Source organism: Crinia signifera, unplaced genomic scaffold (assembly GCF_055691185.1).
Source record: "Crinia signifera unplaced genomic scaffold, ASM5569118v1 HAP2_SCAFFOLD_113, whole genome shotgun sequence".
Classification (NCBI taxonomy): domain Eukaryota; kingdom Metazoa; phylum Chordata; class Amphibia; order Anura; family Myobatrachidae; genus Crinia; species Crinia signifera.
In genome coordinates this window covers 448012-468581 of record NW_028142007.1, presented here as the reverse complement: position 1 = coordinate 468581, position 20570 = coordinate 448012, and the positions used below count along the sequence as shown (strand labels likewise).

The 20570-nt window shown below is 45.2% G+C and overlaps 1 protein-coding gene across 1 annotated transcript; it reads left to right on the top strand.

Annotated features, from left to right (window-relative positions):
• The first annotated feature begins 139 nt into the window (after nt 1–139).
• On the top strand, nt 140–20336 carry LOC146052735 (NACHT, LRR and PYD domains-containing protein 3-like). Its single transcript, XM_083167933.1, has 3 exons — nt 140–1829; nt 10213–10308; nt 15785–20336. The coding sequence occupies exons 1-3, from the start codon at nt 166–168 to the stop codon at nt 15945–15947; spliced, it is 1923 nt and encodes a 640-aa protein (XP_083024059.1). The 5' UTR covers nt 140–165; the 3' UTR covers nt 15948–20336.
• Nucleotides 20337–20570: the final 234 nt, after the last annotated feature.

Genomic DNA, 20570 nt, shown 5'->3' with positions numbered 1-20570 from the left:
GCTATATGTGACGGAGCTCCCAGGGTCTGCTGCCGTCCACCATGCCGTCAGGCCACGCCCCCCCAGGAGCTGTCATTTCTGTTGTGAATGTCAAAGTATTTACTATTTTATTCATATATATTATATCATTCTGTTACAGGCTGCAGATTGCACTACAAGGATCAGATGAGAAGGAAATACCATGAAAGATTCATGAAAGGTCTGAATATGAAGAAAGACTACACCAGTCTTCTACTGATCAAGAATCATCGGGATGAAAACGAGAGAAAACATGAGATAACAGCTTCAGGCCAGAGACATCTACAGATTATGGCAGACAGATCATCAAATGAGTATTCCCCAACCACTATACCGGCTCTGTTTGACCCTGATGTTGATGGATTTATTCCCAAGACTGTGGTGCTACAGGGACCTGCTGGGATAGGAAAGACTATGACCTCCCAGAAGATCATGCTGGACTGGGCCTCTGGGGATCTGTATAAGGATCAGTTCCAGTTTGTGTTCTACATAAACTGTAGAGATGTCAACGCTATTACTGGTAATATAAGCCTGGCTGGGTATTTATCCAACTATTGTGGTCTGACCTGTCCAGCTGATCTGTTGCAACCAAACTTCCGTACTTCTGAAAAAATACTTTTTATTGTTGATGGTTTGGATCAAGTAAAATGGTCACCGATGAATCACAAAGACGTTTGTAAAGATCCATTTCAGGAAGTCTCAAAAAAAATCCTTCTGAATAGTTTGTGTAAGAGGACATTGCTCATTGACAGCTCAGTCATCATCACCACAAGACCACTCTCACTGGTGAAGCTGGAGGACTTTGTTGAATGTCTTCGATATGTAGAGATTCTGGGCTTTACAGGGAAGGACCGTGAGGAATATTTTTATAATTTTTTTGAAACCAGAGAAGAAGCAGATCTGGCTCTCAGTGCAATAAAGGACAATGAAACTCTGTACACCATGTGTGTTATCCCAATAATTTGCAGGATTGTATGTGATGTAATGAAACCGCTAATAAAACAGGGATTATCTGTGATTAATTGCAAGACAGCCACATCAATTTACATGTTGTACCTAAAGCGTTTAAAAAAGTATCATGGAATGGACTATGCCCAGCCTATAAGCATAAGTATACGGAAGCTGTGTGCTTTAGCCAATGACGGAGTTTGGGGCCAAAGAATTATATATAAAGAATCAGATCTGGTAAGACATGGGCTCTCTATGTCTGAGCTGGAGTCTTTGTTTCTGAGTGAGAACATCTTCTATAGGGATGATGAGACCCACACCTGCTACAGCTTCATCCATCTGAGTGTGCAGGAGTTCTTTGCTGCTCTATACTATGTCCTGGGTGATACATCTGTAAAACAACCTTTGCCTAATCTCCAGAATAGGGATATAAAAATTTTATTGAAAGCATCAGAAGATCGGCCACATCTAAAACGAACTGTAAGATTCTTGTTTGGTCTTTCAAATGAAAAACAAATTGAGGATCCTCAGAGAGTCATTGGATGTAACATTTCCTTTACAGAAAAACCTTTCTTGGAGAAATGGGTAAAGAGAAAGTCACCAGACTACCATAATGGGATACTTGGCTGCCTGTATGAGACACAGGATGATGATTTTGTGGAGAGAATGATGAAACACTTTCCTACAATACAAATTACAGGCCGTGATGATACAAAAGAGAATGAGAACATTGGTTACCGGGCTGTGGCCTACTGCTTGGAGCAAAGTACAATACAACATAGTGTCACTTTTAATGACTATATAATAGGAGCAAAGGCTCGGAGTGTACTATCTAAAGCACTTTCTAAGTGTTCACAACTTCGGTACGTATTTTGACACATTGTGTGTTTGTGTGTGTGTGTGTGTGTTTGTGTGTGTGACCTGCAGATTTTATGGTAGCATACCCTCCAACAATTTCAATTTAAAAATCGGTACAGGCCAGGGGTGTCTGGCTACAGATAGAGGGTGTGGCCATGTGTAAAGGGGGCATGGTCCGTGAGCCCCGACCTCTGTGTCCTCCCACCCCCTGGTCCCCACTCACCTGGATCCCCTGACTCGGTCCCCAGACCAGGCAGGTCATGTTGCGGTGCGCGTGGTCAGGGCTCCAATCCGCCTGTCCAGCCTGGAGAGGGCAAGCAGGTCCCGGCTGCAAGAGGGGAGAGGGTGCTTGGAGGGGGGAGCAGCTCACACACACCACCCTCCACAGCAGGCTTTTCCGGCGTTGTCATGGCGGCGCCCGGGTCCGGGTGACAGTTTCTGATAGGGCACAGTGTGGAGGTGAAATCTGGGGTCAGCGCTGCAGCCTCTCATGAGGAGTGAGACGCAGGGGGAGACCGGCCTGCTCACATCCCACCGCTGTGCAGACTGGGAGATGTAGTCCTGGCCAGCCGCTTCCCCACACTCCCTGGGGAGCAGTGAACTACATCTCCCAGAGTCCTTTAGTGAGGTATTTTTAAAAATCGGTACAATCGGTACAATTTATTTTAGCCGGTACAGACTGTTAAAAAACGGTACTGTACCGGCTAAAACGGTACAGTTGGAGGGCATGTGGTAGCAAATAAAAGGTTTGATAGTAATTTAATTTGTGCTATGCTACTGAACTTTGTAAACTAAGAGGACATGGTAGGATTTGAAACAAGAGGTGGTTGTTGTTGCCGCAAAGTATTTGTCTGAATTGTGATAGGTTATTTAGGAAATAATGAGTAAACCAACATAATTTATACTCCTTTCACACTGCAGCACTTAACCGGTATATTGCCGATTTTTTAGCCTTTTAAAACAGTTAGAGCTGCAGTGTGAAAGCACCAGTCTGCATTTACTGGTTACAAATAACCGGTATTTGCAAATGGGTAAATAGCAGAGTCCTTACAGAGCCGTTTTTTATGCAGTGTGAACGGCTCTGAACCGGTATATAGGACTCAGGCAGTAGTTACTGTATGAGAGGGCAGTGCATATGTAATGAGCCGCTCATTACATATGTGCATATGTAATGAGTGGCTCATTCGTATGCACTGCTCTCATTACATATGCACATATGTAATGAGCGGCTCATTACATATGCACGATGCTGTCTTATAGCTACTGTCTGTCCTGCTTTCACACTGCAAGCCTGCTTGAGACCCGGTATTTATGTGCAGTGTGAAAGGGGTTTAAAACGGTAATATACCATTTTAAATACCATTTCAAAATACTGGGTCTCAAACGTTTAGGCAATATGAAAGCAGCATAAGAATACCAGAATAAGGGCCTTAATTTAGAGCCTTACAGGCAAATTAGGTTTGTATTTCTGCCCACAAATAGCAGGATAGTATGCCTTTGACTTTTACTATAGATAACCGTTACATATGTTTCCACTGGAATGAGTGAGTGAGTTCAATTAGTATGCATTTCTAATTTGTAGCAATTTCCAAACCAAATTGATTGGTTGGCAAATGATCCACAATTTAAACTTGGAGAAAATGCATTCAGTTTCAAAGTTTGATTTGCACTTTTGATATGCAACGTTTGTACAGGTATAGCAGATGACACGTAATTTAGAACCTTATAGTTAATTTACATTTATATTAATGCCTGCAAATGGCACCAAATACTGTGCTTTGACCTTCCGATACAAATAGCTATGACATGTGTTTCCACTGCAGTAAGAGACTGCTCAATTGGTATATATTATGATTTGTAACAATTTCCAAATGAAGATGACTGATTAGCAAGTAGATAACAGTTTAAACCTAGAAAAAAAAAACATTCAACTATACACATTGCCACCATAGTGGGCAAAAGCTCAGTTTGATTTGAGCTGTAAATTAAGGAGTTTTTACCTTTAAGGAGTTAGTACCTTAGACAAATAGCGCAAATTACCTGTGATCACAGAAATAAGTGGGTGGTATTATCTGGATGATTTACTGAGTCTCCTCAAAGTGACAGTGGGACAGTCTGTAAACCAGATTATTTTGACATTGATATTTTGTGGGTGGTATTATCTGGATGATTACTGAGTCTCCTCAAAGTGAGAGTGGGACAGTCCGTAAACCAGATTATTGTGACATTGATATTTTGTGGTTGGTATTATCTGGATGATTACTGAGTCTCCTCAAAGTGACAGTGGGACAGTCCATAAACCAGATTATTGTGACATTGATATTTTGTTCCAAACTGTTTCATCTCAATGGACTGTGTGAGCCTCATAGCATAACCACCGTGCTCAGTGTCGCTGGCGGCTGCCCGTGTCTGAGTGAAAATGTCAGTAATGGAAAGTGATAGCTGCAGCATATCTGGGGGTGTAGAAAATCTTTGTAGCATGCTAAAGTGGAATGTACTTGACCGGTGAAGGACCAGATCCGTCTCCCACTTGGCGGTCCATGCACTGACCGTCATCTTTCAGACACGTGTTTCGCTCCGTGGCAGGCGTGATCACCAGATGGGTGAGGGGGTGTGGCCCATCATCTCTTAAATGTCATACCATTTTGCTTAAAGCAGAAACCCATTGGTCCGTTGTTTCATTCCTCTATGATCACGTGATCGGGAGGGGGATTGAGACTTTAAAATATAACCAGGTACTGTTGTGAGAATAGCAGATTATCTTTTAGCATAATAAATTTATGGCATAAATGCCGTTATTATGCAGTGCGGCTCAAATGTGGGTTAGGGACATGAGTGTTCTAAGTTGTTATTATATATTAATAGATTAATTATTTGGATAGGTTTTGTTACTATGGAGATATCATATAACATGAGGTATGTCAGAGCGTTGTCTGTTAGAGAAATGTTGTATATAAGCAGGACATGGTAGGAACCAACTAATGTCATGGAGCCAGTGGCAGCTCCAGGGGGGGGGGGCTAGCACTGCTGTCATGTGATGTCAGCCACTCACCCCCGGCAGGCATTGGCCCTCCTGCATTCCCAGGGGAACGCAGAGCATTTTCATGGAGATAACCATAAAATGCCGGGCGTTCCCCTCCAGACACCACCTGCCCACCCACTCCCTCCCTTACCCACACAAATGCCTTGCCAACTGTGATAGTCACCGAAGACGTTCATACAGTGGCCCTGTACATGTGCAAACACGTGCATGTGCAGAGCCGCACCATCGGTCTCCAGTGCGTATACACTGGGGACTGATCACTATTGAATCAGGCCATAAATCTGCTGAAACCGGCTCTCCAATAATGGCTGCCACCTTGTAGGAGACAGATGCTAGAGTTGGTTCCAGCTGATAGATCTACAGTAAATAGGTCTACCCCAAAAGGTCTACATGCAGTAGATTGACAGAGACAAAATGTCAACATGCAAAAGGTTGACATGAGTTTTTCACCATCCATGTCGGCATAGAGGGAAAATATGATAGTGTGTGGAGGGTAGTGAAGCACCGAGCCCGAAGCATTGCGAGAGTACATGTTACACTTATGGGGTCCATGTCAACAGTTGTCAACATCGACAAAAAAAATTGGGCGAAACTCATGTCGACCTTTTAATGTGTCTGCATTTTCATGTCGACATTTTGACCCTGTTGACCCTTTAGGGTCAACCAATTGACTGTCTATCCAGAAAATTTACTAAGATGCAAGTTCTATTTCACATGTGATGTTGCTATGGGCAACCAATCAGATTCTATCTGTTATCTTCTAGAAGGTGCTAAATAAATAAGAAGTGGATTCTGATTAGTTGCCCATAGCAACATCACATGTGAAACAGAACTCCGGTCTTAGTACATTTCCCTGTCTAGCTAATAATCCACACCCTGCTAAAGGTATGTCAGGGTAGCGCAGCATGTACAGCGTAAACTGGAAGTACAGATTCTGGGAATGCTTGCACCCCTGCAAGCCTGAAACCCCTGGTAACGGGCATGTATTCCCCAGGCAATGAGCAAGAAATCCCCTGGCAACGAACATGTAACCCCTGGCAATGAGCATGTAACCCCCATGACAACAAGCATTTAAACCCCTGGCAATGAACATAGGTAGAGAACAGATGGGAATCGGGAACACACTGTATTTCAGCCTCAGGACCATCAACACCTCGAATAGCGGAGCCACACCAACTGCCAGTGAGTCACTTTTGGATGACAGTTGGTAACAGTTGGTGTGACTCCCCTATTTGAGCTTTGGACAGGGCTGAAACCCCGGCTCTGGAGCCACCGCTGGCTGGAGATCTTTAGCAGCATAATTCAATGAAATAAGAATTGGCAGAATAAATGAGAGCAATATTATTTTTCTACATTTACTCCTTCTGTAGTCACTGCCGTCACCAGTGTCACTCTGTTCATGAGCAAATGTACTCCCAGATCACAGAACCAGAAGTCCAAGCATCGGAGCATATTGTACAGGGCAGTTTTAATGCAAAACTAATCCCATACAAAATACAATTACTTTTGGCACGATGGGCGGCAGGGTGAACCACAATCAGCTAATACATCCTGCCCACTGTGAGAAACATATTTTTGAATCACTCCTAATTGTTGTCAATGGGATTGTACTGGACACGGGTATAGAGGAGAAATCCTGGGGGATAACCAACTGACTGAGGGCCCCATCCTCTCCTCTAAGGGTCAGTTATTTGGTGAAGTAGGACGCTAAATTAACTTGGGTGCTTGCTTTGCTTCTGTGGAATCTATACCAAGATTAGCCCTCTTGCCAATCATGGGTGGTCCTGACACACAGTTGTCCCCTCCTAATAAAGGGGACCTGATCTTTGTATGTACTCTTTAAATAGACAAGTCCCTCTGTGTAGGCCAGGGTTGCCTACTTTTGAAACATCATTTCAGGGAGAAAGGTAAAAGCCAGGGGGCGGGCCTTGCATCACTTGGGGGGAGGGGCTAGCATTGCCAGGTGGCGGGTCTTGCATCGCCAGAGGGGGTTGGCGGCGTCATTGCCGTTATCTAGCGCATGCGCAATACACATTGCGGAAGCAAAGCGGCACTTGTGGGAGAAAGGGGTTCTATTACGTGAGTCCTTGAGATGTCCCAGGATTCTCATGGACATTCCAGGAGAGTTAGCAACCCTGGTATAGAGTGTGCCTGGGCACATTATGTGGGTGTATAGAGTGAGCAGAGCCGGCCCTAACCAATTTGATGCCCTAGGCAAGATTTTAGCTTGTGCCCCCCCAGCACCGCCACTAGTTCTGCCTCTGACCCAGCACCTATCAGCCAGTAAAACATAACACCCCTCACCCATAGCATTCCAAATACAGAGCCGCAAGTAGACATTTTGGTGTCCTGTGCCAGCAGGAAAATTGGCACCCCCTATATTTTAAATGGCACAACATGTGCCAAAGGAGCATAGGGGAGTGGTCACACAATAGCACCCCGCATCTACCACACTGTTCACAATGTTCCAAGAAACTGTCATGTAATTTAGGGTATTCCGACATTATGCTGACAGTGTCCAAAATTTTGATATATATGGGGCGATGTAGTATAATCAGTGACCTGTGATCCTTATTACCAAAGTGAAGCAGGAAGCTACACCTTCAAGATTAATGGAATGAGTGGAGTATAATATGGGGGCATACATGGACAGACAGACAAATGGGAGGGTGCACTGATGGACAGAAGGGAGGGTGCATAGACTGACAGACAGGAGGGGTAGGAGACATAGACAGACAGATAAAAAGACAGAGCATTATATGGGGGTGTAGACAGAGAGAAGGGGGGCACATATAGACAGATGGCAAGGGGCACATATGGACAGACATGGCCCGGAACCTCTAACTACAGTATATGTGTGCAGCTGCTATGAGGCCAGATGGATTAGGGGGAGTCCCAAAATAAATCTCACTACACCCTCTAAAAATATATATTTGTATTTTTAATGACTGAGTGATGAGTTGATGGTGAATTGAGAGGGGAAAGGAAGGGATAAAGTCAGCACAGGGAATGGTAAGTTGTGGAGGGCACAGGGAGGGGTGAGGTGGGCACAGAAAGCTAATGGTGGCACAAGGAAGGCTAAGTGAGCTCTGAGGAGTAGGGGTATCTGTCAGGTGGAAGAAAGGATGCCCATCACTGAGAACAATCAACCCCCCCCCCCCCCCCAGAATGAGGGGACACACCCTGGTGCCCCATCATGGACAGCAGCATCACCTCATGCACTACTGACCACTGTGCATGTTGCAGCTCCGGCGCTATGGGAGAGCTAAGTCCACCTCCAAGCTCCAAGCAGAACATCACTAGCTTCGCCTCGAGCTGCATCCCAACTCCTCCCACTTGATATCAGGGCCCGGGTGGCACGGCAGCTGCCGGAAGTTTCCCCATCCTCCTTGCACAGCATCAGCAACTGCCAGGATTGAGAGACCTGCAGGGGGAGGGGGCGGAGCTACACAGCCTGTAGTGCTCAGGTAATGCTGACGACTTTCTCTCCATTGCTGCGGCTGCTTGCTGGGATTTCAGTTAATGTGAATTCTCTTGTCAGGCAGCCGCAGGGGTGAGCCGACCTGGTGGGGGTTTGGAAACGGCACAGCAGTCAAAGTGCCGGTATGACATACCTCCCCATCCATTACCTCCTCTGCAGACTGAAAAACTACTCGATCTCCTCCAAGGTGCAGCTAATCAGGGGTTTCTCCAGCCGCACCCCCTGCCGGCAGCATGGCAACAACCCACGGCATCTCCTCCATCCTGCGGCCACCCGGCAGCGGTCTCTCCCCGGTGCCAGTGAATAAATACGCGCAGTTCAACTTAGTCTGGCAGCGGTGACGGCGCCGACGCGCATGCGCAGTACACTTCGCGGAGGCGAAGCAGAAGCTGCCTGAGAAAGGGGGCCTCTTCCGGGAGGCCGTGAGATGTCCCAGAATTCCGGGAGTCTCACGGACATTCCGGGAGAGTCGGCAACCATGGCTGGCCACACCCCTTTATCTTGGACACCTACCACTGCATTCCCTGGTAAGCCCTTCCCAGTCTGACACTGGCTGTGGAATGTAATTGGGTCCTAGTTTGCAGAGGTCTGGGATTTTGGACACGATTGCCCATATTTTTAGAGCTGCAATCATTTACAAGGCAAAGTCCGGTTAGTTTTACAGTGCAAATGATTCCAGCAGGGTTTTGCTAATTGTGCTTGTGTTCCGCAAGGGTAATGCAAAATAAGCCTAATGCTGCACTTTCCTCATAGATACTACTGGTACCGCTATCACTGTATTGCAGGATGAGGCCTGTGTGTCTAGTTACCTCCTCCACATCAGTGGCTGATGGTGAGATGTATATATCCTGCTATGGGATATGAGAGGGGTTGCTAATATTAATCAATAAGCTTCTAGATATCAAAGCTGATTGGTTACTGTGGAAAACACCTTCTCTTTGTAAGGATTTATACATCTACCCCTGAGTTTCATGTTACCAAAGAAAAAATTTGTGCTGTTGAGTCTGAGCACTAGAGCGGTCAGACTCCACTGTGCATGTGCAGATCCTCGGAAAAATGACCGCCGTGCAATTTTTCCAGGATCTCGGCAGCATTCCTGCTGCCACCGCTGGACTCCGGAGGTTAGGTATTGGAAAAATTATAGATGCACCACTGGGACAGCAGCCATAGCTCAGCAGATAGCAACAATGTGACCATCAGACAGTTTTACAGGGGCTGCATTCATAGCCCAGTGCACAGCAGCATTGTGAACTACAGACAGGTGTTACAGGGGCAGCAGTCATAGCCCAGTGCACAGCAGCAATGAGACACTACCCGATTACAGCAGAGGTTTCTGATGTGGGCAGTATTGGGCTCTACCCCGGCAGGGAGGGGCAGGGTGGGCTGTGCCAGGCAAGCTGCGGTGATGTTTGACACAGTGTGACCCCCCCCCCCCCCCCCCCAATACATCCTCCACATCAGTGGATGGGGTTGAAGGGGTAGCAGTGGACCGTGGAAACTTCCCAATAATTTGTGCAGGGGGAGCTGCTGGCACTGGAAGCAGCATGGGCCCATGGGCCCCATAGCAGCTGCACCGATGGATACCTCCCAACATGACCAGGAGGGACACAATGCTCTGCTCCTGCACTTTCCTCTTAATATATGATTGCCATCACCTGTGTTGAACTACCTTTCTTATCAATTAACCTGTTCAACACAGATAAAGGCAATCATACATTAAGAAGAAAGTCCAGTAGCAAAGCATTGTGTCCCTCCTGGAGAGGGTCATGTTGGGAGGTATGCGGTGGTAGTTACGACAGTGTGATATGTTAGCTGGGTATATGCCTTAAGCTCTCATTACTTATAGTGTCTGTGTTCTGTGCAGGTTCCGATGCTGCAGATTCCCTGTCACAGAGGATGTGAGTGAGGCTGGATCCAGTTTATCTGGATTGTTTGGATGGTGTCAGATGAAGGAACTGCAGTAAGTATATTATTGGATACCCCTAGCTTACCCTAGTCCTCGAGAGCTACCAACAGTTAACATTTTCCAGGTCTCCTCACAGAGGGGTAGATTTATTAAGCTCGGAGAAGTGATAAACTATCTGTTTTTTATCACCGACCAATCAGCTCCTACCTGTGAAGCTACAGGCTTGGTTTGAAAAATGACAGGTAAGAGCTGATTGGCCAGTGACAAAAACCAAACAGTTTATCACTTCAGTGAGCTTAATAAATCTACCCCTGAATTACAAGTGAAGTATTTAGCTCCACCTGTGGATCTTTTAAAATGTGTCAGTCAGTAATGTGTGCACCTGTGTACCTGCAAGGTGAACTGGAAAACTTGAACTGTTGGTAGCCCTCGAGGACTGGAGTTGGCTACCCCTGTTATAGTGTATAACAAGGCTAACAGCACAATCTTCCCCAGCAGCCAGTAACCAGGGAGGACATTCATATTAAGATGTGGAAATATCTACAATTTCAGGATGCTTTTGGAATATTCTATACGGGACTCCCATAACCCCTATAGATATATCTGTCTACGCATTCCTCCACTGGAGTGGGTATGCCTAGTACTTCATGTAGTCAGACACCGGCTCCTTGTGCTGTTAGTTGTGATCACAGGAGCAGTATCATAGTGACAGTGTCAGATATGTGTGCTGAATCCCACCCCACTGACACCATGACACTGGCCTGCATATGCCATCATGCCTGTGATATACAGTATTATGTCAGCATGGTCAGAATGTTGGCAATGTGCTTTTGCAGTATGACTATCCCTGACAATAACTAATGTCTATAGTCCCACAATGTGGACATTTTGCCCATTATTATTATTATTAATATTGCTACTACATTTGATTTATAAGGCACCACAAGTGTTTCGCAACGCTGTACAAAGCACATACAGTAGGAGACAGAAGTCTCCTACAGGGAGACAGAACGTAACATTACAGTATATAAATAACTAAAATCGAGTAAAGGTAACAAAGAGCACCACAATACAATACACGATACAGCTTAGATGTATGCAGTGAGGGAGTAGCCAGCATACTAATATGGGCTGGTGGTCATAGATAGAGATGAGCATGTACCAGCAGGAGATTATGCAGGCAAAGATGGTCGCTGAGTAGGAGAGAGCAGTAAAGGCCACCATACACTATGCGATTTGGCCCCGATTTCACCCGATCCAGATGGATCGGGCAGTGAAATCGGACCAAATCGCAGGTTTTGACACCCGGTCCGACCCGATGCGCGGTCCCGTGCGCATCGGGTCAGAGTCGGGACGTCGGAACGGCTGCACATGAGATAAATCTTATGTGCAGCCGTGGGGACTCTGAGGACGCCGGCGAGGGAGGGGGGCGGGAGACGCCGGCGAGGGAGGGGGGCGGCAGGGGGAGCCGGAGCAGGGAGCTGTCATGCTCCGTCCGGGTAGGGGGGGGAAACGCCGCTAGTAGTGCGGATGCTGCGGGGGACACAGGTGGCAGTGACATAGAGCCGGGCAGGGGGATCCGGGAGCTGTCAGCACTGAAAAAAAAAAAAGCCCATACAATGAATGGGCAGCCTGTGATTGGCTGAGGGCTCTCTCAGCCTGTCAGCAATTGGCTGAGAGAACGCTCAGCCAATCACAGGCTGCCCATTCATTGTATGGGCTTTTTTTTTCAGTACTGACAGCTCCCGGCTTCCCCCCGCCCGGCTCTATGTTACTGCCGCCTGTGTCCCCCGCAGCGTCCGCACTACTAGCAGCGTGCCCCCAGCCGCCTTGCAGCATCCCCCGGCCCCACCTCGATGTCCCCGGCCCCCCTGCTCGCTCCACATTGCAGCTCCCCGGGAGTTGCGAATGATACATTGCATTCGATGTATCATTTGCAAAACTTGGCACATCAAGTGCCAAATCGTGTGTCCCCCTCCCGGGGAGCTGCAGGGGGAAATCAGGTCCGACTTGTCCTTAGGACAAGTCTGACTAATGTATGGGGGCCTTAAGTGAATTGTGAGGAGACGACAACAAGAGGGAAGAGGGCCTTGTTGGATATCCACTAAGTGTTGATATTTGCTGGATGATGACATTTCTACCATGTTGACAACATAACCGTCAACTTTCTGTTGTCAGCAAAACAAGAAATTTCTTTCTATAATAGGAAAATGTATTTATATTTCTATCTGTCTGTCTGTCTGTCTATCTAGATAAGGGGCATTGATATCAGAGGCATTGGAGTCGCTTGCCTCTGGGCTCCAAGCCATAAAGGGGCACCTAAATGTAGAGCAACACCTGTGTGGTTCACTGCAGGATCCAAGTGTGTCAGCTTCTATTTCTAGAGACAGAGGGGCTAGGTTCAACACACCATAATGCCCATAACACATTACGCCACACATTATAATGCCACACTGTAATGCCCATTGCACATTATAGCACACACCTCAATGCCAATTACAGAATTAGTGTATAGAGTTACTCTATCATTATTATTTTTTAATATTTATTTACAGCTTCTTATATAGCGCAGTAAATTCAGTTGCACTTTACAATAAAAACCAGTGATAAAACAAACTGGGTAATAAAAAAATGATATAGAGGTAGGAGGGCCCTACTAGCAAGCTTACAATCTATAGGTATAATACTGTAGGAGGGATACATAAGGATAGTATTCTATAGCATGACAGTCCCGCAAGATTGCAAGTCCTGATGGGATGCAATTAGATATCAATGCTACTGGAGACATTGTATAAACACATGTAGTAACTATATTTAAGACCACACATGACTGTGAAGCATTCTTATCTTAAAAGTAGGTCGACATAAATCTAACTCCTTTAGTGGAGAAATAATTTACTATATACTGGCATTTATACTGACGCAGATTGCACTGTCAACCATACAGCGGACCAAAATATAAAACATTGGTACTTGTTTCCTAGCACGGCGCCACCGATTATAATTGTAAGCCATCGGGTCGGAAAAATCGGCTCGATCGCATCGCATGGACCAAATCGCATGCGATGCGACGCGACCGACCCAATTTTTACATTGGAACCAATGTAAAATGGTCCCTGAGACCGCATTTTTAATTGTATACCCACCCTAATGGTTAATTATATGTGGTTAATTATATGTCAAATGCCCCCCCATTGTTAACGCCACCCAATGATGAACGCCAACTCGAAGCATGGCGAGCGCAGCGGTACACGTCCTCTGACCTTTTCATACCCCCACTATCCACGTCGGCGTGGAGTTGATTTTATATAGTGTGGCGAGCGCAGCGAGCCACCGAGCCTGAAGCTTGGCGAGCGCACGCGCATTACTTCACAGGTATTACGCGTCCCCTCACTGCGCTCGCCGTGCTTCGGGCTCGGTGGCTCGCTGCGCTAACCACACTATATAAAATCAACTCCACGCCAACGTGGATAGTGGGGGTATGAAAAGGTCGTAGGATGTGTACCGCTGCGCTCGCCGCGCTTCGGGTTGGCATTCATCGTCGGGTGGCGTTAACAATGGGGGGCATTTGACACACAAATTAACCATCAGGGTGGGTATACAATCAAAAATCGGGTATGGTGGGCCATTTAATATTGGTTCCTATGTAAAATCGGGTCCATCACATTGGTCGCATCGCATGCCATTATAATGGCATACAATGGACCCGATTTTACATAGGAATTTAACATTACATACAATGCATACAATGTAAAATCGGGTCGGTCGCATCGCATGTCATTATAATGGCATGCGATGGACCCGATTTTACAATTGTCGGGAAAACTGTAAAAAAGCCCGAAATCGGGTCGGTCGGGTCCCATCGCATACCTTAACTTAAGGTATGCAATGGGACCCGATGGGCGCCGTGCTAGGAAACAAGTACCAAAACATTTATTGTATATGGTTCCACCTTAGAAGTGAGCAACAGAGGCACTATAAATAGTTATACTAAAAAATATAGAAACTGACCGGTACATACAGTATTTTTGAAATATTAAATTGAATCCCTCGGTGCCAATAGACGGGTTCTTGTGTCCTGTCATTAAGTAGATAACTGGAACCATACATATCACACACTGCTGAGGATACAATTCCACTTAAGATTTAAGTGACAGTAATCCTACCTCCCTGCATATATTTTACCTCTGTATATAATTTCTCTTGGAATGTATATAATCAATTAGACACACTGACACCATTTAAAAAAAAAGGGTTTGTTTATTGCAAAACTATTTCACGTGATAAGCCGTTTTAAATATATGAAATAAATCTACAGGTGCTATAGAACCAACCTGTGCAGATTTCCAAAGCCCCTTTCCCTTTAAACAATCATTGTCACATCCTACCCAGTATCACATGTTTTGAATAATGTCATGTGTCTGCCCAATGTCACATCTTTCCCAGTGTCACGTGTCTGCCAAATGTCACATCCTGCCCACTGTCACATGTACTGCACAATGTCGCATCCTACCCATTGGGCTGTATTCAATGAGAAATATTCTCCGTGCATGGCAAGAGATTTTTTCCCTCGCCATGCACTCGCCCTGTTCCGGAGGGCTCGCTGCCACTCCTGCTCCCACTATTCAATGTGGTTAAGACTCGTCGCCACTCGCGGCGAGTCTTAACCCCTGCAGCGGACGAGCGTCCGCGGCAGGGAGCTGCCAGGGAGCCGGGGGACGGTGGCAGCCAGGGAGATTAAAGTCTCCCTGGCTGCCCCAGAACATATGTGGAGGGGAGGAGGGCTCCCCGGGATCCAGGCAGCACAAGCTGCCCCCCCCCCCCTATAGCCAGCGGGGGACCCAGTACTCACTGCACCCGATCGTGCATATGTAATGATCGGGTGCAGTGAATATATGAATATCTAATGAGCGGCTCGAGAGCTCCGGCCCCCTGCTGGCTGCTCTGTGTAAAAAAATAATAATAATTAAAAAAATATATATTTTTTTAAATTAAATATATAAGCACATGAATAAAAATAGCATGCCCCTTCACAGAAAAAAAATTCCTGATTTTTTTTTACACCAAAATGAAAAAAAAAGTTCACCTTCCAGTTCTCCATGAAAAGATGGAGAATTGCTACACGGAGAGACACGGTGAAAATCACTTAGAAAGATGGCGAAAATATCACATTAAATAGGGTGGTTCACTTTTGGAGAGCAAAATGCTCCTTCCAACGCGAAAATAGCACAAACTCGCCATAAAACACGGCAAATTTTTCTTATTGAATATGGCCCATTGTCACATGTCTGCCCACTGTCATGTTCTGCTTAGTACCACGCCCTGCCCAATGTCACAAATATAATAGAGTATTATCTCTAATATGTCCTGCACTAAATTGTTGTTAGATTTGGACCTTATCCATTTGGAAACCTCCATGTTTGCATGATGCAATGCTTGATAATGTTATTAATTGTCTAGGGATGACATCATGCTTAGTGTGAGGCTGGGATGATAAATGACTTAATGCAGATCCCTCATCTCCCATCAGGTTACGGAGCTGTGGCCTAACATCCTCCTGCTGTGATGATCTCCGCTCTGTTATTACTACACTCCGCTCTCTGACCACACTGGACCTGTCAGACAATGCTCTGGGGGACTATGGAATAACACTTCAGGAGTGTGTGCAGCCTCCTCTGGAGCTTTTGTTGTAAAATTATTGTGTTACCTCCACAAAATTGTATTGTATTCATAAGTACATTTATATTTGCACTAAATGGGGATGACTCGGAATTGCATTGTGCACCTGGAGATAATTGTGGGTCTCAGCCTTTACCCTAAAATGGGCACCTCTTACCCATCAGCAGGGGGTTGAAGTAGCAGCCATCACTATCATTCACACCAGGGATGTACATGATAACCTGCCCTCACATGTGGGCGAAGGGGATTGAAATCATTCGATGGTCGCCGACCATCGATTGATTTCTCTCCCCTTTGGATTTATCTCCCCTTTGGGAAAAAAACGTCAGTCTAAACTGACTTTTTTTCCTGTCCTGAAGAGGGGGCAGGTGCTGACATCCTGTGATTGGTCTGCCTGCATTCCCATGGTAACACCCATCGTTTTCATGGGGATGCCCATAAAATGCTGAGTGTTCACCTGTTCTGGACCAGTGTCTGCGCTCTCCCTCCCATACATGTATGAACGCCTCGGCGAGTGTGATACTCACTGAAGGCCTTTGCACAGGGGGTCTTTATGTGCTCACAAATAGGCACATGCACAGACCCCACCATCAGAACTGGACCGAATTGACCCTGTTCTGATCCAACCTGAATCAGGCTCTGTGTGCTTTAGTTATATCACGCTGCACTGCAGGTGGGGCAGATGTGACAGGCGCAGAGAGAGTTATACATGGATGTGGTATGTCTAAACTGCTGTGTAAGAATAAATCTGTCCATTATTTGTGGACTTACTTCTTTATGCTTTGCTTTGCTCCCTACCAGGGCCATAAGTGGTACCTGACACACAGCATATATGCGCTGTGACCACAGTTCCTTCGGAAGCACATGCAAGGCCAGTATATGTTATACCTTCAATTCACGTTATGCCACATAATAATACCCCTCGTTCACATTATGCCATATTATAGTGCCTGCTCAGTTCAGATTGTGCACCCTTACAGCCCCACCATTATCATTCTAACATCCATTACATACATTGGGGCTGATTCAGGATCACACGCAGTGATCCAAATTCGGCCCCTTTCCCAATGATGCGTGTGCATTTCTGCACACCCTGACAGCTGGGCCATTCACAGTGGGGTGGGAGGGCCGGGGGTGGAGACAGCTTTGAACCATGGGAACGCCCAGCATTTTATAGGCATCCCCATGAAAACGCTGGGCATTCCCATGGATACGTGGACGGGCTGATGCCTGCCAGAGGCGGGTGGCTTACATCACATGACATCAGCCACCTGCCCCGTCTTCATCAGGGTGCTCGCAAATAAAAGTCAGTTAAGACTTTTGTTTGCGAAGGCAGAACAAATCCTGTGTCCTGTTACCTGGTTCCTGTACCTGAGTCCTGTTACCTGGTTCCTGTACCTGAGTCCTGTTACCATACCTCCCAACATGACCCTCTCCAGGAGGGACACATTGCTCTGTTTCTGGGCTTCCCTCTTAATTTATGATTGCTATCACCTGTGTGGAAACACCTTTCTTAGCCATTTACCTGGTGATGGCAATCACACATTACCAGGGAAGTTCAGAAACAGAGCATTGTGTCCCTCCTGGAGAGGGTCATGTTGGCAGGTATGTGTTACCTGGTTCCTGTACCTGAGTCCTGTTACCTGCTCCTGTACCTGAGTCCTGTTACCTGATTCCTTATACCTGTTCCTGTTCTGATATCTGTTCCTGATTTATTGTCCTGATAAAGCAGTGAGTTTCATCCATCCTGCCTCCGTGTGTCTGTTCCTCCAGCAAGTACCATTACTTCTAGTCGTGCAGTCCACTGGGACTCCTAACACCTACAAATTACTTCCTCAACATTTTGGAAGCGTTTTTCATGTTTTTAAAAGATTTCTACTGGGGAAACTGACAACGTGCAGAAGGGGTCATTCAGGTGTGAAAAGAGGGGGGTGAACAATCGCACTGGCAGTGTTTATAAGGTAACCCCTTGTTTTAAACAATATTCATAGGCTTTATTATGTGGGGTGTGCTGTCACTTCAACAGTAATTTGAGCAATAACAAGGGAAGAGAAGAAAGACTGTTATGTACGTGACGCACTGTTAGGACAAGAAAAATTAATAAAATGTAACCTTTAATTGTTTATTTTAAGATTTGCGACATATAAAAACAATTGCCAAGGAGGCAAAGAGGAAGAAACAAAGTGTTTTAAAAAAAGGGGATATAGATCCTCTCAAATTGAACCCCAATGTCCTGTTCCCAGTGTAATTGCTAGATTAGGTGCGTGTTGCTGTATATCTTACAGTGTGTACCCACTCATGAAATGAACAAATCTGTTACAATTTTCACTTAATTTAGTTACTTTTGTTTATCTCTACCCATGATGTCTTTAAGATGAACCTATAAACAGGAAAAAAGATATACGTCTCTCTGTCGACATTCGAATGTCGACACAACAGCGAACTATTCACATGGAGAGCCAGTATTAATAAAGATTGCAGTTCCCAATTCCTGCCATCCCTCCAGCACGAGATTAACCTATGAAAAGAGAACAAGAAAAAAGATATACGTCTCTCTGCCGACATGCAAATGTCGACACAATAGCAAACTACTAACGTGGTGAGCCAGTATAAAAAAATTTAAAAATACAAAAAAACAAAAGATTGCAGTCCCCAATTCCTGCCATATCTTCAGCACTTCCCTTACCATTCGTTCCAAACAGTAATCTAGCATGCAGTTTGTACGCAAACAACAACAGGATAATGGAATCTACCCAAGCATACAATCAATGGATATAAAATATCCTAGCTAGATATCATTAAATGGTCTGTTTTTCAAGCAAACATCAAACATCAAAGACCATTACCCCACGGCCTGACCCGTCAACATAAGATGGTCTAATGAAAAACATAGAAAGAATGTACCATAAATAAAGGGAAAACCCCTTTTTCTTTCTTCTCTCTCCCCAATTCTTTAATTTTTTAATATGTTCTCAATATCTTTCTATGTAGCTCTTTTTAGAAACACAAATTTCTTGTGATACACATTCAAATTCAATGATTGCTTTTTTCCGTTTAGGGTCAAATTATTTATGCAGTTAAGATATACCAGTTAATGATATTGACACAGGCAGTAATGCAGGAGACCAATTAAAGACCAATTAAGGGCTGCAGCAATGCTGGCAGCAAGGCAAGAGACCAATTAAAGACCAATTAAGGGCTGCAAAACTGAGGACACACCCGCCCCTGACTCATTAGTATACAGGAAGGGGTAGGTATATAAGGGACTTCCGGGCACTCACCTGGTTGGTCCTGATGAAGCTGGTGGCGACACGCGCGTTGACCAGACACACAAGGGGCCTTATTCTGATCGGAGCGGCCAAACGAGCGTACGTTCGTCATTACCGCACGCTAGCCGTACGTGGCCGTTAGGGTTAAGTCCACCCACAAATCAGCCGCTTACGTACGGCCAGAAATACCGTAGAAGGGGAGTGCCGTACAAATGAGCGTACGGCAACGTACGCGGACGGCCCAGCCCTTGCACTCCTACAACAGGCGTACAACTGAGCGTACGGCGCCGTCTACGGCCGTCTTTCCTCCGTCTCACCACCGCCTTCTTGCGGAGATCTGAGCGTACGCCAGTTTGCACGGACGGGTCCCTATTGTTTTCAATGGAAAACTCAGCTTATGTCACCGCTCGTGAGAGTGAGCGTACGTCCGTGGACGCTGGCATACCCTTCACATATATGGACCTGCAAATCTTGCCTCTCAACTACTAATCTGACAATTGATTAATTAATCTATTTGTTATTCACTTATTGTTTTCTATTAACTCAATTGTCTACCTTAATAAAGACCTAATAAAACTACATTTTAACCCTCATTACATGTATATTTGTTATGTTCTAATGTGGCATTTTAATCACTATCTATGTGTCCCCATATTGCTGTTACTTTTAAATCAAGTTATGTTGGTGTTTCTGTATATGTACAAAATTATGTACGTAATTACTTTGTCCAAAATGTGTAACATGTATACCTACCCTGATGTTATGTGTGATGTTTTAATCGAACAACATTAAACATTCATGCATTTTCACTATGTGTTATTTTACTCAAAAACACACACATTCACACATCAATCATTACCCCTCACCTCAAATTACAAGTATAACGTACAGTACACATCTGTATGTACCTACCCTTACAAGCCCTCTAACATATTTATTAGTAAAAACACAGGCAATTTATAACAGAATTGAAACTTTTATTTGTAACAAACATAATAAGGGGGGGGGGGGGGGATAAAAATAAATTAAATGAGGGCCTCCAGTTGCCCAAAAAGAATCAATAAATAGAGGAGGGTCAGGAACATTTCCCTCATTATTCTGGCGACCTCCTCCTGTTGCTGTTCAGTGTCTGTAGTGAAGGGATAAAAAAAAAAAAATAATATATAACATACACAAATGTTTGTTGTATTTGTACATAATAAAAAGTTCAGAGTTATGTGTGAAGGCCACATACATTTGTAAACTACATTGAAGATGGGTCTGCTGTAAACACAGTACTAAAAAATAATATGTTAACACACACATACTGTACATAGTAAATAACATTAATTCAATTACTCCTTCATCAATGAATGTATGCTGTATCCC

What these genes read in the sequence shown, in the direction of transcription:
- LOC146052735 (XM_083167933.1), top strand. Translation starts at nt 166, where the DNA reads ATGAGAAGGAAATACCATGAAAGATTCATGAAAGGTCTGAATATGAAG. An exon ending in TCTAAGTGTTCACAACTTCG is followed by an intron (nt 1,830 to 10,212) that starts GTACGTATTTTG and finishes TGTTCTGTGCAG; the next exon opens with GTTCCGATGCTGCAGATTCC. An exon ending in TGTCAGATGAAGGAACTGCA is followed by an intron (nt 10,309 to 15,784) that starts GTAAGTATATTA and finishes ATCTCCCATCAG; the next exon opens with GTTACGGAGCTGTGGCCTAA.